This window comes from Panulirus ornatus, chromosome 14 (genome assembly GCF_036320965.1).
Source record: "Panulirus ornatus isolate Po-2019 chromosome 14, ASM3632096v1, whole genome shotgun sequence".
NCBI classification, from domain to species: Eukaryota; Metazoa; Arthropoda; class Malacostraca; order Decapoda; family Palinuridae; genus Panulirus; species Panulirus ornatus.
This window is the reverse complement of record NC_092237.1, coordinates 793,699-807,243: the sequence shown is the minus strand read 5'-3', so window position 1 is coordinate 807,243 and position 13,545 is coordinate 793,699. Positions and strand designations below refer to the sequence as shown.

General features: G+C 42.7%; 1 protein-coding gene across 7 annotated transcripts in view; it reads left to right on the top strand.

Annotated features, from left to right (window-relative positions):
• The window catches only part of LOC139753122 (uncharacterized), a 122,428-nt gene that overhangs the window by 81,724 nt on the left and 27,159 nt on the right, over positions 1-13,545 (top strand). For all 7 annotated transcript variants that reach the window (XM_071669225.1, XM_071669226.1, XM_071669228.1 and 4 more), the window contains one exon: positions 9,830-10,078. In XM_071669225.1, coding sequence (XP_071525326.1) covers positions 9,830-10,078 — 249 coding nt within the window. The remainder of the gene's footprint in view (positions 1-9,829; positions 10,079-13,545) is intronic.

Sequence of the window (13,545 nt, the reverse complement as noted above, 5' to 3'; positions counted from 1 at the left end):
TTTCTCACATGAATCCGCCACCAGCGCTGTATCATCAGCGAACAACAACTGACTCACTTCCCAAGCTCTCTCATCCCCAACAGACTTCATACTTGCCCCTCTTTCCAAAACTCTTGCATTCACCTCCCTAACAACCCCATCCATAAACAAATTAAACAACCATGGAGACATCACACACCCCTGCCGCAAACCTACATTCACTGAGAACCAATCACTTTCCTCTCTTCCTACCCGTACACATGCCTTACATCCTCGATAAAAACTTTTCACTGCTTCTAACAACTTTCCTCCCACACCATATATTCTTAATACCTTCCACAGAGCATCTCTATCAACTCTATCATATGCCTTCTCCAGATCCATAAATGCTACATACAAATCCATTTGCTTTTCTAAGTATTTCTCACATACATTCTTCAAAGCAAACACCTGATCCACACATCCTCTACCACTTCTGAAACCACACTGCTCTTCCCCAATCTGATGCTCTGTACATGCTTTCACCCTCTCAATCAATACCCTCCCATATAATTTACCAGTAATACTCAACAAACTTATACCTCTGTAATTTGAGCACTCACTCTTATCCCCTTTGCCTTTGTACAATGGCACTATGCTTGCATTCCGCCAATCCTCAGGCACCTCACCATGAGTCATACATACATTAAATAACCTTACCAACCAGTCAACAATACAGTCACCCCCTTTTTTAATAAATTCCACTGCAATACCATCCAAACCTGCTGCCTTGCCGGCTTTCATCTTCCGCAAAGCTTTCACTACCTCTTCTCTGTTTACCAAATCATTTTCCCTAACCCTCTCACTTTGCACACCACCTCGACCAAAACACCCTATATATGCCACTCTATCATCAAACACATTCAACAAACCTTCAAAATACTCACTCCATCTCCTTCTCACATCACCACTACTTGTTATCACCTCCCCATTTGCGCCCTTCACTGAAGTTCCCATTTGCTCCCTTGTCTTACGCACTTTATTTACCTCCTTCCAGAACATCTTTTTATTCTCCCTAAAATTTAATGATACTCTCTCACCCCAACTCTCATTTGCCCTTTTTTTCACCTCTTGCACCTTTCTCTTGACCTCCTGTCTCTTTCTTTTATACATCTCCCACTCACTTGCATTTTTTCCCTGCAAAAATCGTCCAAATGCCTCTCTCTTCTCTTTCACTAATACTCTTACTTCTTCATCCCACCACTCACTACCCTTTCTAATCAACCCACCTCCCACTCTTCTCATGCCACAAGCATCTTTTGCGCAATCCATCACTGATTCCCTAAATACATCCCATTCCTCCCCCACTCCCCTTACTTCTATTGTTCTCACCTTTTTCCATTCTGTACTCAGTCTCTCCTGGTACTTCCTCACACAGGTCTCCTTCCCAAGCTCACTTACTCTCACCACCCACTTCACCCCAACATTCACTCTTCTTTTCTGAAAACCCATACAAATCTTCACCTTAGCCTCCACAAGATAATGATCAGACATCCCTCCAGTTGCACCTCTCAGCACATTAACATCCAAAAGTCTCTCTTTCGCACGCCTGTCAATTAACACGTAATCCAATATATATATATATATATATATATATATATATATATATATATATATATATATATATATATATATGTATGTATGTATGTAGCATATATATATATATATTTTTTTTTTTTTATACTTTGTTGCTGTCTCCCGCGTTTGCGAGGTAGCGCAAGGAAACAGACGAAAGAAATGGCCCAACCCCCCCCCCCATACACATGTACATACACACGTCCACACACGCAAATATACATACCTACACAGCTTTCCATGGTTTACCCCGGACGCTTCACATGCCTTGATTCAATCCACTGACAGCACGTCAACCCCTGTATACCACATCGCTCCAATTCACTCTATTCCTTGCCCTCCTTTCACCCTCCTGCATGTTCAGGCCCCGATCACACAAAATCCTTTTCACTCCATCTTTCCACCTCCAATTTGGTCTCCCTCTTCTCCTCGTTCCCTCCACCTCCGACACATATATCCTCTTGGTCAATCTTTCCTCACTCATTCTCTCCATGTGCCCAAACCATTTCAAAACACCCTCTTCTGCTCTCTCAACCACGCTCTTTTTATTTCCACACATCTCTCTTACCCTTACGTTACTTACTCGATCAAACCACCTCACACCACACATTGTCCTCAAACATCTCATTTCCAGCACATCCATCCTCCTGCGCACAACTCTATCCATAGCCCACGCCTCGCAACCATACAACATTGTTGGAACTACTATTCCTTCAAACATACCCATTTTTGCTTTCCGGGATAATGTTCTCGACTTCCACACATTTTTCAAGGCTCCCAAAATTTTCGCCCCCTCCCCCACCCTATGATCCACTTCCGCTTCCATGGTTCCATCCGCTGACAGATCCACTCCCAGATATCTAAAACACTTCACTTCCTCCAGTTTTTCTCCATTCAAACTCACCTCCCAATTGACTTGACCCTCAACCCTACTGTACCTAATAACCTTGCTCTTATTCACATTTACTCTTAACTTTCTTCTTCCACACACTTTACCAAACTCCGTCACCAGCTTCTGCAGTTTCTCACATGAATCCGCCACCAGCGCTGTATCATCAGCGAACAACAACTGACTCACTTCCCAAGCTCTCTCATCCCCAACAGACTTCATACTTTCCCCTCTTTCCAAGACTCTTGCATTTACCTCCCTAACAACCCCATCCATAAACAAATTAAACAACCATGGAGACATCACACACCCCTGCCGCAAACCTACATTCACTGAGAACCAATCACTTTCCTCTCTTCCTACACGTACACATGCCTTACATCCTCGATAAAAACTTTTCACTGCTTCTAACAACTTGCCTCCCACACCATATATTCTTAATACCTTCCACAGAGCATCTCTATCAACTCTATCATATGCCTTCTCCAGATCCATAAATGCTACATACAAATCCATTTGCTTTTCTAAGTATTTCTCACATACATTCTTCAAAGCATACACCTGATCCACACATCCTCTACCACTTCTGAAACCACACTGCTCTTCCCCAATCTGATGCTCTGTACATGCCTTCACCCTCTCAATCAATACCCTCCCATATAATTTACCAGGAATACTCAACAAACTTATACCTCTGTAATTTGAGCACTCACTCTTATCCCCTTTGCCTTTGTACAATGGCACTATGCACGTATTCCGCCAATCCTCAGGCACCTCACCATGAGTCATACATACATTAAATAACCTTACCAACCAGTCAACAATACAGTCACCCCCTTTTTTAATAAATTCCACTGCAATACCATCCAAACCTGCTGCCTTGCCAGCTTTCATCTTCCGCAAAGCTTTTACTACCTCTTCTCTGTTTACCAAATCATTTTCCCTAACCCTCTCACTTTGCACACCACCTCGACCCAAACACCCTATATCTGCCACTCTGTCATCAGACACATTCAACAAACCTTCAAAATACTCATTCCATCTCCTTCTCACATCACCACTACTTGTTATCACCTCCCCATTTACGCCCTTCACTGAAGTTCCCATTTGCTCCCTTGTCTTTCGCAACCTATTTACCTCCTTCCAGAACATCTTTTTATTCTCCCTAAAATTTACTGTTAGTCTCTCACCCCAACTCTCATTTGCCCTTTTTTTCACCTCTTGCACCTTTCTCTTGACCTCCTGTCTCTTTCTTTTATACTTCTCCCACTCAATTGCATTTTTTCCCTGCAAAAATCGTCCAAATGCCTCTCTCTTCTCTTTCACTACTACTCTTACTTCTTCATCCCACCACTCACTACCCTTTCTAAACAGCCCACCTCCCACTCTTCTCATGCCACAAGCATCTTTTGCGCAATCCATCACTGATTCCCTAAATACATCCCATTCCTCCCCCACTCCCCTTACTTCCATTGTTCTCACCTTTTTCCATTCTGTACACAGTCTCTCCTGATACTTCTTCACACAGGTCTCCTTCCCAAGCTCACTTACTCTCACCACCTTCTTCACCCCAACATTCACTCTTCTTTTCTGAAAACCCATACTATATATATATATGTATTGAAACGCCCATACACACGCTCATACATACATACATACATATACTTATCTGCATATACATACATATACATACACATACAAAGACATATACATATATACACATTTACATATTCATGCTTACCTCCATCCGTTCCTAGTGCTACCCCATCCCACAGGAAACAGCATTGCTACCCCCTGCTTCAGCGAGGTAGTGTCACGGAAAAAGACAAAAAAGGCCACATTTGTTCACAATCAGTCTCTAGCTGTCATGTGTAATGCACCGAAACCACAGCTATCCACATCCAGGCCCTACTGACATTTCCATGGTTTACCCCAGACATATCACATGCCCTGGTTCAGTCTATTGACAGCACATCGACCCTGGTATACCATATCGTTCCAATTCACTCTATTCCTTGCATGCCTCTAACCTTCCTGTATGTCTAGGCTCCGATTGCTCAAAATCATTTTCACTCCATCCTTCCATCTCCAATTTGGTCTCCCACTTCTCCTTCTTCCCTCCACCTCTGACACATATATCCTCTTTCTCAATCTTTCCTCACTGATTCTCTCCATATGTCCAAACCATTTCAACACACCCTCTTCTGCTCTCTCATCCACACTTTTTTTATTTCCACACCTCTCTCTTACCCTTTCATTACTTAATCAAACCACCTCATACCACATATTGTCTTCAAACATTTTATTTATTTACTTATTTTGCTTTGTCGCTGTCTCCTGTGTTTGCGAGGTAGCGCAAGGAAACAGACGAAAGAAATGGCCCAACCCACCCCCATACACATGTATATACATACACGTCCACACACGCAAATATACATACCTATACATCTCAATGTACACATATATATACACACACAGACATATACATATATACACATGTACATAATTCATACTGTCTGCCTTTATTTATTCCCATCGCCACCTCGCCACGCATGGAATAACATCCCCCTCCCCCCTCTTGTATGCGAGGTAGCGCTAGGAAAAGACAACAAAGGCCCCATTCGTTCACACTCAGTCTCTAGCTGTCATGTAATAATGCCCAAAACCACAGCTCCCTTTCCACATCCAGGCCCCACAGAACATTCCATGGTTTACCCCAGATGCTTCACATGCCCTGATTCATTCCATTGACAGCACGTCGACCCCGGTATACCACATCGATCCAATTCACTCTATTCCTTGCCCGCCTTTCACCCTCCTGCATGTTCAGGCCCCGATCACTCAAAATCTTTTTCACTCCATCTTTCCACCTCCAATTTGGTCTCCCACTTCTTCTTCCCTCCACCTCTGACACATATATCCTCTTGGTCAATCTTTCCTCACTCATTCTCTCCATATGCCCAAACCATTTCAAAACACCATCTTCTGCTCTCTCAACCATGCTCTTTTTATTTCCACACATCTCTCTTACCCTTACATTACTTACTCGATCAAACCACCTCACACCACATATTGTCCTCAAACATCTCATTTCCAGCACATCAACTCTCCTGCGCACAACTCTATCCATAGCCCACGCCTCGCAACCGTACAACATTGTTGGAACCACTATTCCTTCAAACATACCCATTTTTGCTTTCCGAGATAATGTTCTCGACTTCCACACATTCTTCAAGGCTCCCAGAATTTTCGCCCCCTCCCCCACCCTATGATTCACTTCTGCTTCCATGGTTCCATCCGCTGCCAGATCCACTTCCAGATATCTAAAATACTTTACTTCCTCCAGTTTTTCTCCATTCAAACTTATCTCCCAATTGACTTGACCCTCAGCCCTACTGTGCCTAATAACCTTGCTCTTATTCACATTTACTCTTAACTTTCTTCTTTCACACACTTTTCCAAACTCAGTCACCAGCTTCTGCACTTTCTAACATGAATTAGCCACCAGCACTGTATCATCAGTGAACAACAACTGACTCACTTCCCAAGCTCTCTCATCCACAACAGACTGCCTACTTGCCCCTCTTTCCAAAACTCTTGCATTCACCTCCCTAACAACCCCATCCATAAACAAATTAAACAACCATGGAGACATCACACACCCCTGCCGGAAACCTACATTCACTGAGAACCAATCACTTTCCTCTCTTCCTACACGTACACATGCCTTACATCCTCGATAAAAACTTTTCACTGCTTCTAACAACTTGCCTCCCACACCATATATTCTTAATTCCTTCCACAGAGCATCTCTATCAACTCTATCATATGCCTTCTCCAGATCCATAAATGCTACATACAAATCCATTTGCTTTTCTAAGTATTTCTCACATACATTCTTCAAAGCAAACACCTGATCCACACATCCTCTACCACTTCTGAAACCACACTGCTCTTCCCCAATCTGATGCTCTGTACATGCCTTCACCCTCTCAATCAATACCCTTCCATATAATTTACCAGGAATACTCAACAAACTTATACCTCAGTAATTTGAGCACTCACTCTTATCCCCTTTGCCTTTGTACAATGGCACTATGCTTGCATTCCGCCAATCCTCAGGCACCTCACCATGAATCATACATACATTAAATAACCTTACCAACCAATCAACAATACAGTCACCCCCTTTTTTAATAAATTCCACTGCAAACATTTTATTTCCAACAAATCCCCCCGCTTCCATACAACCCAATCTTTAGCCCATGCTTTGCAACCTTATGATATTGTTAGAACTGCTATTCCTTCAAGCATACCCATTTTTGCTCTCTGAGATAACGATATCTCCTTCCACACATTCTCCATTGCTCCCAGAACTTTTGCCCCCTCCCCCACTCAGGGACTCGCTTCCACTTCCATGGTTCCATTTGCTGCTAAGTCCACTCCCAGATATCTAAAACACTTCACTTCCTTCAATTTTTCTCCATTCAACCTTACATCCCAATTTATTTATCCCTCAACCTTACTGAACCTAATAACCTTGCTCTTGTTCACATTTACTCTCAACTTTCTCCTTTCACACACTTTTAAAAACTCAGTCACTAACTTCTGCAGTTTCTCACTCCGATCAGCCACTAGAGCTGTATCATCGGCGAACAACAACTGACTCACTTTCCAGGCCCTCTCATCCTCGACATAGTGCACACCTCTTGCGTTTAGCTTCCATACTACCCCATCCATAAACAAATTGAACAACCATAGGGACATCACACACCCCTTCTGCAATCCAACCTTCATTAGGATCCAATCACTCTCCTCTCTTCCTGCTCTTACACATGCCTTACATCCTTGGTAAAAACTTTTCACTGCGTCTAGCAACTTACCTCCCACACACTACCTCCATCCACAAAACATCTCTATCAACCCTCTCATATGTGTATACATGATCATCCTAATTAATTTGGGAATGTAGTGTTAATTGTCCACAGATAGAGAGGACAATTGTTTATTTGTAATGCTCACCTGTCACCTCTCCAGAGTACCAGGATCAAAAGTAACAAAATTTGATGTTTAGTATTAGTAGGGCATAGCTTAGACTTTACTTTGCTCAAATTACACCATACCCACATCAGACTTTATTATCATTGTGATTTTTTATTAGGTTTAGGTGGAAAACTTTTATTCATCTTTTCTATTATGGTGTATAAAATGATGTAACAAATTATATAAATTATTTGTGGAGGGGAAGTCATGAGAGATGAATCATTAGCTTTTTGTAGATGACAGCCCTCTTGACACACTGCAGAGAGAAATTCTTAGGAGTCATTAGAGATGAGTCATTAGCTGTTTGAGGATGACACCGCCCTCTTGACACACTGCAAAGAGAAACTCCAGGGCCTGGTAACAATTAGGAGATTGTGAGAATGGAAAAAATTGACAGTAAATGTGAACAGAAGTAAGGTAATGAGGTGCTTTAGGGGGTTAAGACAAGATAGATTGAAACTAGGTTTGAATGGGGATAAATAGAGGAACTGGACTGCTGTAGCTACCTGGGACTGAATATGGCAGCAGATGGAACCATGGTGTTAAAGTGTCATAGGGTGGAAGAGGGGGCTAAGGTCCTAGGTGCAGCAAGAGGTGTGTTTGAAGGAGAGGCCAATGTCTGTAAGGGCAAAAGTGGATATATTTGAGGGTATGACAGTCCCAACAGTATTGTATGGATGTTAGTCTTGGGCCTCAGATGCAAAAGATAGGAAACAGGTGGACATATTAGAAATGAAATGTTTCAGAACAGTATGTGGTGTGAGGTGGGTTGATTGCATAAGGAATGGCACACTAAAGAGAAATGGTAGTAAGCGGAGTATGACTGAGAGAGAGGCAATCAGGGTGTGCTGAAATGTTTTGGACATATGGAGAGGACTGATGAATATGGGCCCTCTTGGCCCCCTTCTCTTCACTCCTGTGAAAGGTACCACACCATTTCTCTCTCTCTCTCTCTCTCTCTCTCTCTCTCTCTCTCTCTCTCTCTCTCTCTCTCTCTCTCTCTCTCTCTCTCTCTCCCTCCCTCCCTCCCTCCCTCCCTCCCTCCCTCCCTCCCTCTCTCTCTCTCTCTCTCTCTCTCTCTCTCTCTCTCTCTCTCTCTCTCTCTCTCTCTCTCTCTCTCTCTCTCTCTCTCTCCCCCCCCCCCCCCTCTCTCTCTCTCTCTCTCTCTCTCTCTTCGATGATAGAATGGGATTTTTCAGTGGCTTCAACCATTATGCCCCACCAGTTTTCCTCTTCATACCTCGTGTATTCCTGGTACAACCTTCCAACACAAAAATGAAATATTTTCTTCAAAATATATCACCCTAGGAGACAGCAATACTTATATTACCAAGCAAGTAGATGAAGTATTGGTAACTGTGTATGGGGGTCTGCTGTCATGTGTCTGGCAACTTTCTCGCTGTTTTCACAACTGTGCATGGAAGTAGTTGTGTGTCTAGCCCCTTCCTTGGTGTGTATGCAGATAGACAGACAGACAGGACTTACTTTTTATAATATAGATGAGCAAAGATATATTGACCAAGAGGACATACATGTCAGAAGTAGATGGAGCACAGGGACAGGGAGACTGAGAAGATTGGAAGGTTGGAGTGAAAGAGGCTTTGAGGCTGAACGTTAAGGAAGTGAGTGGCATGTATAGGATAGAATGAATTGGAGTGATGGGGTTTACAAGGAGCAACATGCTGTGAGTGGGCTGAACCAGGGCATGTTATGCATTCAAGGGGACCACAAATTGGTCTATGAGGCTTGGCTGTGGATTCTAGGCTCTGTTTTCACTGAATTATACATGACAGGTAAACTGTGAGTGTAAACTAATGGGGCTGTCATTCATCTCTTCTTGGCACAACCTTGCTGAAACAGGAAAGGATGAACAAGTAAATCTTACATTTGATAAACATTAGTCAGTTGTTATTAATTGGTTTAATGCATTCTGTAATTTCTGTTGAATTTGATTAAATTTTTGAAATACTTTTAGATTACAAATAAATTGTATGCCTAATATAGATTATTGTATCAAGGAAGTGAGTTTTACTGTGGGAGATGGATGTTTTTGCAAGCTTGCAGATTTGGAGCTGGAAACTCCAGCTTATGCAAATATTCCCCATGAGAAATGTAGTCTCAGGGAGGCTTTACATACTTGAACTACTCTATTCATTTGGGAATGAAGTTATGATATATATGTAGATAGATAGATAGATAGATATTTCTTACTGTATAAGGAGAATTACAGGGATAAGTGAAGGATTATTGACCTCTCTTCATATCTCTGCCTTTTGAATACCTTTCCTTTTTTATGGCTTTTAGCACATGGATGATGAAGTGAAAGCTGAGCAAGCAATTCATGAGCTGGATGGGCATGAGCTCCATGGCATGCGTCTGATAGTGCGAAAGTCAATATCCCGTGGAAGACACCAAGCTGGGACAGGAAATCGAGATATGTGCATCCGCTGTGGACCTGGAGAGCGAGGAAGTCGACCCTTTGGAAGTCGCTATGATCCCTATCCACCACCACCGCCACCTAGATATGTTAGAGACCATATGATGCACTACAAGGTCAGTCACATATTTACTTTTTTTAAATATTATTATATATCACCTCACCTGCCTTAGCAAGGTAGCATGAAGAGCAAACAAACAGTGTGTGAAAGAAGGAAGCTGAGAGTAAATGTGAATAAGAGCAAGGTAATTATTAGGTACAGTAGAGTTGAGGGACAAGTCAATTGGGAGGTAAGTTTGAATGGAGAAAAACTGGAGTAAGTGAAGTGTTTTAGATATCTAGGAGTGGAATTGACGGCAGATGGAACCATGGAAGTGAAAGTGAATCATAGGGTGGGGAGGGGGCGAAAATTCTGGGAGCTTTGAAGGATGTGTGGAAGTCGAGAGCATTATCTCGGAAAGCAAAAATGGGTATGTTTGAAGGAATAGTGGTTCCAACAATGTTATACGGTTACAAGGCGTGGGCTATAGATAGAGTTGTGCCGAGGACGGCGGATGTGTTGGAAATGAGATGAGGACAATATGTGGTGTGAGGTGTTTTGATCGAGTAAGTAATGAAAGGGTAAGAGAGATGTGTGGTAATGAAAAGAGTGTGGTTGGGAGAGCAGAAGAGGGTGTTTTGAAATGGTTTGGTCATATGGAGAGAATGAGTGAGGAAAGATTTTGACAGAGTATATTTGTGTTGAAGGTGGAGGGAACGAGGAGATGTGGGAGACCAAACTGGAGGTTGAAGGATGGAGTGAAAAAGATTTTGAGCGATCGGGGCCTGAACATGCAGGAGGGTGAGAGGCGTGCAAGGAATAGGGTGAATTAAAACGATATGGTATACCGGGGTCAACGTGCTCTCAATGGATTGAACCAAGGCATGTGAAGCATCTGGGGTAAACAACCATGGAAAGTTTTGTGGGGCTTAGATGTGGAGAGGGAGCTGTGGTTTCGGTGCATTATACATGACAGCTAGAGACTGTGAACGAATGTGGCCTTTGTTGTCTTTCCCTAGCGCTACTTCACGCGCATGCGGGGGAGAGGGGGGTGCCATTTCATATGTAGCAGGGTGGCAACGGGATTGGATGAAGGCAGCAAGTATGAATTATGTACATGTGTATTCCCTGCGTGTCGTAGAAGGCGACTAAAAGGGGAGGGAGCGGGTTGCTGGAAATCCTCCCCTCTCGTTTTTTTCAATTTTCCAAAAGAAGGAACAGAGAAGGGGGCCAGGTGAGGATATTCTCTCAAAGGCCCAGTCCTCTGTTCTTAACGCTACCTCGCTATTGCGGGAAATGGCGAATAGTACGAAAGAAGAAAAGAATAAGTTGAAATGTATAGGTATGTATATGTGAGTGTGTGGACGTATATGTATATACATGTGTATGTGGGTGGGTTGGGCTATTCTTTCGTCTGTTTCCTTGTGCTACCTCGCTAACGCGGGAGACAGCGACAAAGTATAATATATATAATATAATGATATATGGTATATATAATGTATCCCTAGGGTTAGGGGAGAAAGAATACTTCCCACGTATTCCCTGCTTGTTGTAAAAGGCGACTAAAAGGGAGGGAGTGAGGGGCTTGAAATTCTCCCATCTCATTTTTTTTCATTTTTTCTGAAGGAACAGAGAAGGGGGACAGTTGAGGGTATTCCCTCAAAGGCCCAGTCCTCTATTCTTAACGCTACCTTACTAAAGCAGGAAATGGCGATTAGTATGAAAAAAAAAAGAATTATGTGTATATAAATGGATGGGCCATTCTTTGTCTGTTTCCTGGTGCTACCTCGCTGATGCGGGAAACAGCGATTATGTGTAATAAATAAATATAATATTTATATTTTATTTTGCTTTGTCGCTGTCTTCCGCGTTAGCGAGGTAGCGCAAGGAAACAGACGAAAGAATGGCCCAACCCACCCACATACACATGTATATGCTTACACGTCCACACACGCAAATATACATACCTATACATCTCAACATATACATATATATACACACATATACACATGTACATGATTCATACTATCTGCCCTTATTCATTCCCATCGCCACCCCGCCACACATGGAATAACAACCCCCTCCCCCCTCATGTGTGTGAAGTAGCGCTAGGAAAAGACAACAGAGGCCACATTCGTTCACACTTAGTCTCTAGCTGTCATGTAATGATGCATCGAAACCACAGCTCCCTTTCCACATCCAGGCACCACAGAACTTGCCATGGTTTACCCCAGATGCTTCACATGCCCTGGTTCAATCCATTGACAGGACGTCTACCCTGGTATACCAAATTGGTCCAGTTCACTCTATTCCTTGCACGCCATTTACCCTCCTGCATGTTCAGGCCCCGATCACTCAAAATTTTTTCACTCCATCTTTCCACCTCCAATTTGGTTTCCCACGTCTCCTTATTCCCTCCACCTCTGACTCATATATCCTCTTGGTCAATCTTTCCTCACTCATTCTCTCCATGTGACCAAACCATTTCAAAACACCCTCTTCTGCTTAGAAAGTCAAAACACAAGGAGGGGAGGGTTTCTGGCCCCCCACTCCCGTCCCCTTTAGTCGCCTTCTACGACACGTGAGGAATGCGTGGGAAGTATTCTTTCTCCCCTATCCCCAGGGATATTTATATATATATATGTATATATATATATATATATATATATATATATATATATATATATATATATATATATATATATATATATATATATATATATTTTTTTTTTTTTTTTTTATACTTTGTCGCTGTCTCCCGCGTCTGCGAGGTAGCGCAAGGAAACAGACGAAAGAAATGGCCCAACCCCCCCCCCATACACATGTACATACACATGTCCACACACGTGTATACATACCTACACAGCTTTCCATGGTCCACCCCAGACGCCTCACATGCCTTGATTCACTCCACTGACAGCACGTCAACCCCTGTATACCACATCGCTCCAATTCACTCTATTCCTTGCCCTCCTTACACCCTCCTGCATGTTCAGGCCCCGATCACACAAAATCTTTTTCACACCATCTTTCCACCTCCAATTTGGTCTCCCTCTTCTCCTCGTTCCCTCCACCTCCGACACATATATCCTCTTGGTCAATCTTTCCTCACTCATTCTCTCCATGTGCCCAAACCATTTCAAAACACCCTCTTCTGCTCTCTCAACCACGCTCTTTTTATTTCCACACATCTCTCTTACCCTTACGTTACTTACTCGATCAAACCACCTCACACCACACACATATATATATATATATATATATATATATATATATATATATATATATATATATATATATATATTTTTTTTTTTTTTTTCATACTATCCGCCATTTCCCGCGACAGCGATGTAGCGTTAAGAACAGAGGACTGGGCCTTTGAGGAAATATCCTCACCTGGCCCTCTTCTCTGTTCCTTCTTTTGGAAAATTAAAAAAAAGAAAAAAAAAAACGAGAGGGGAGGATTTCCAGCCCCCCGCTCCCTTCCCTTTTAGTCGCCTTCTACGACATGCAGGGAATACGTGGGAAGTATTCTTTCTCCCC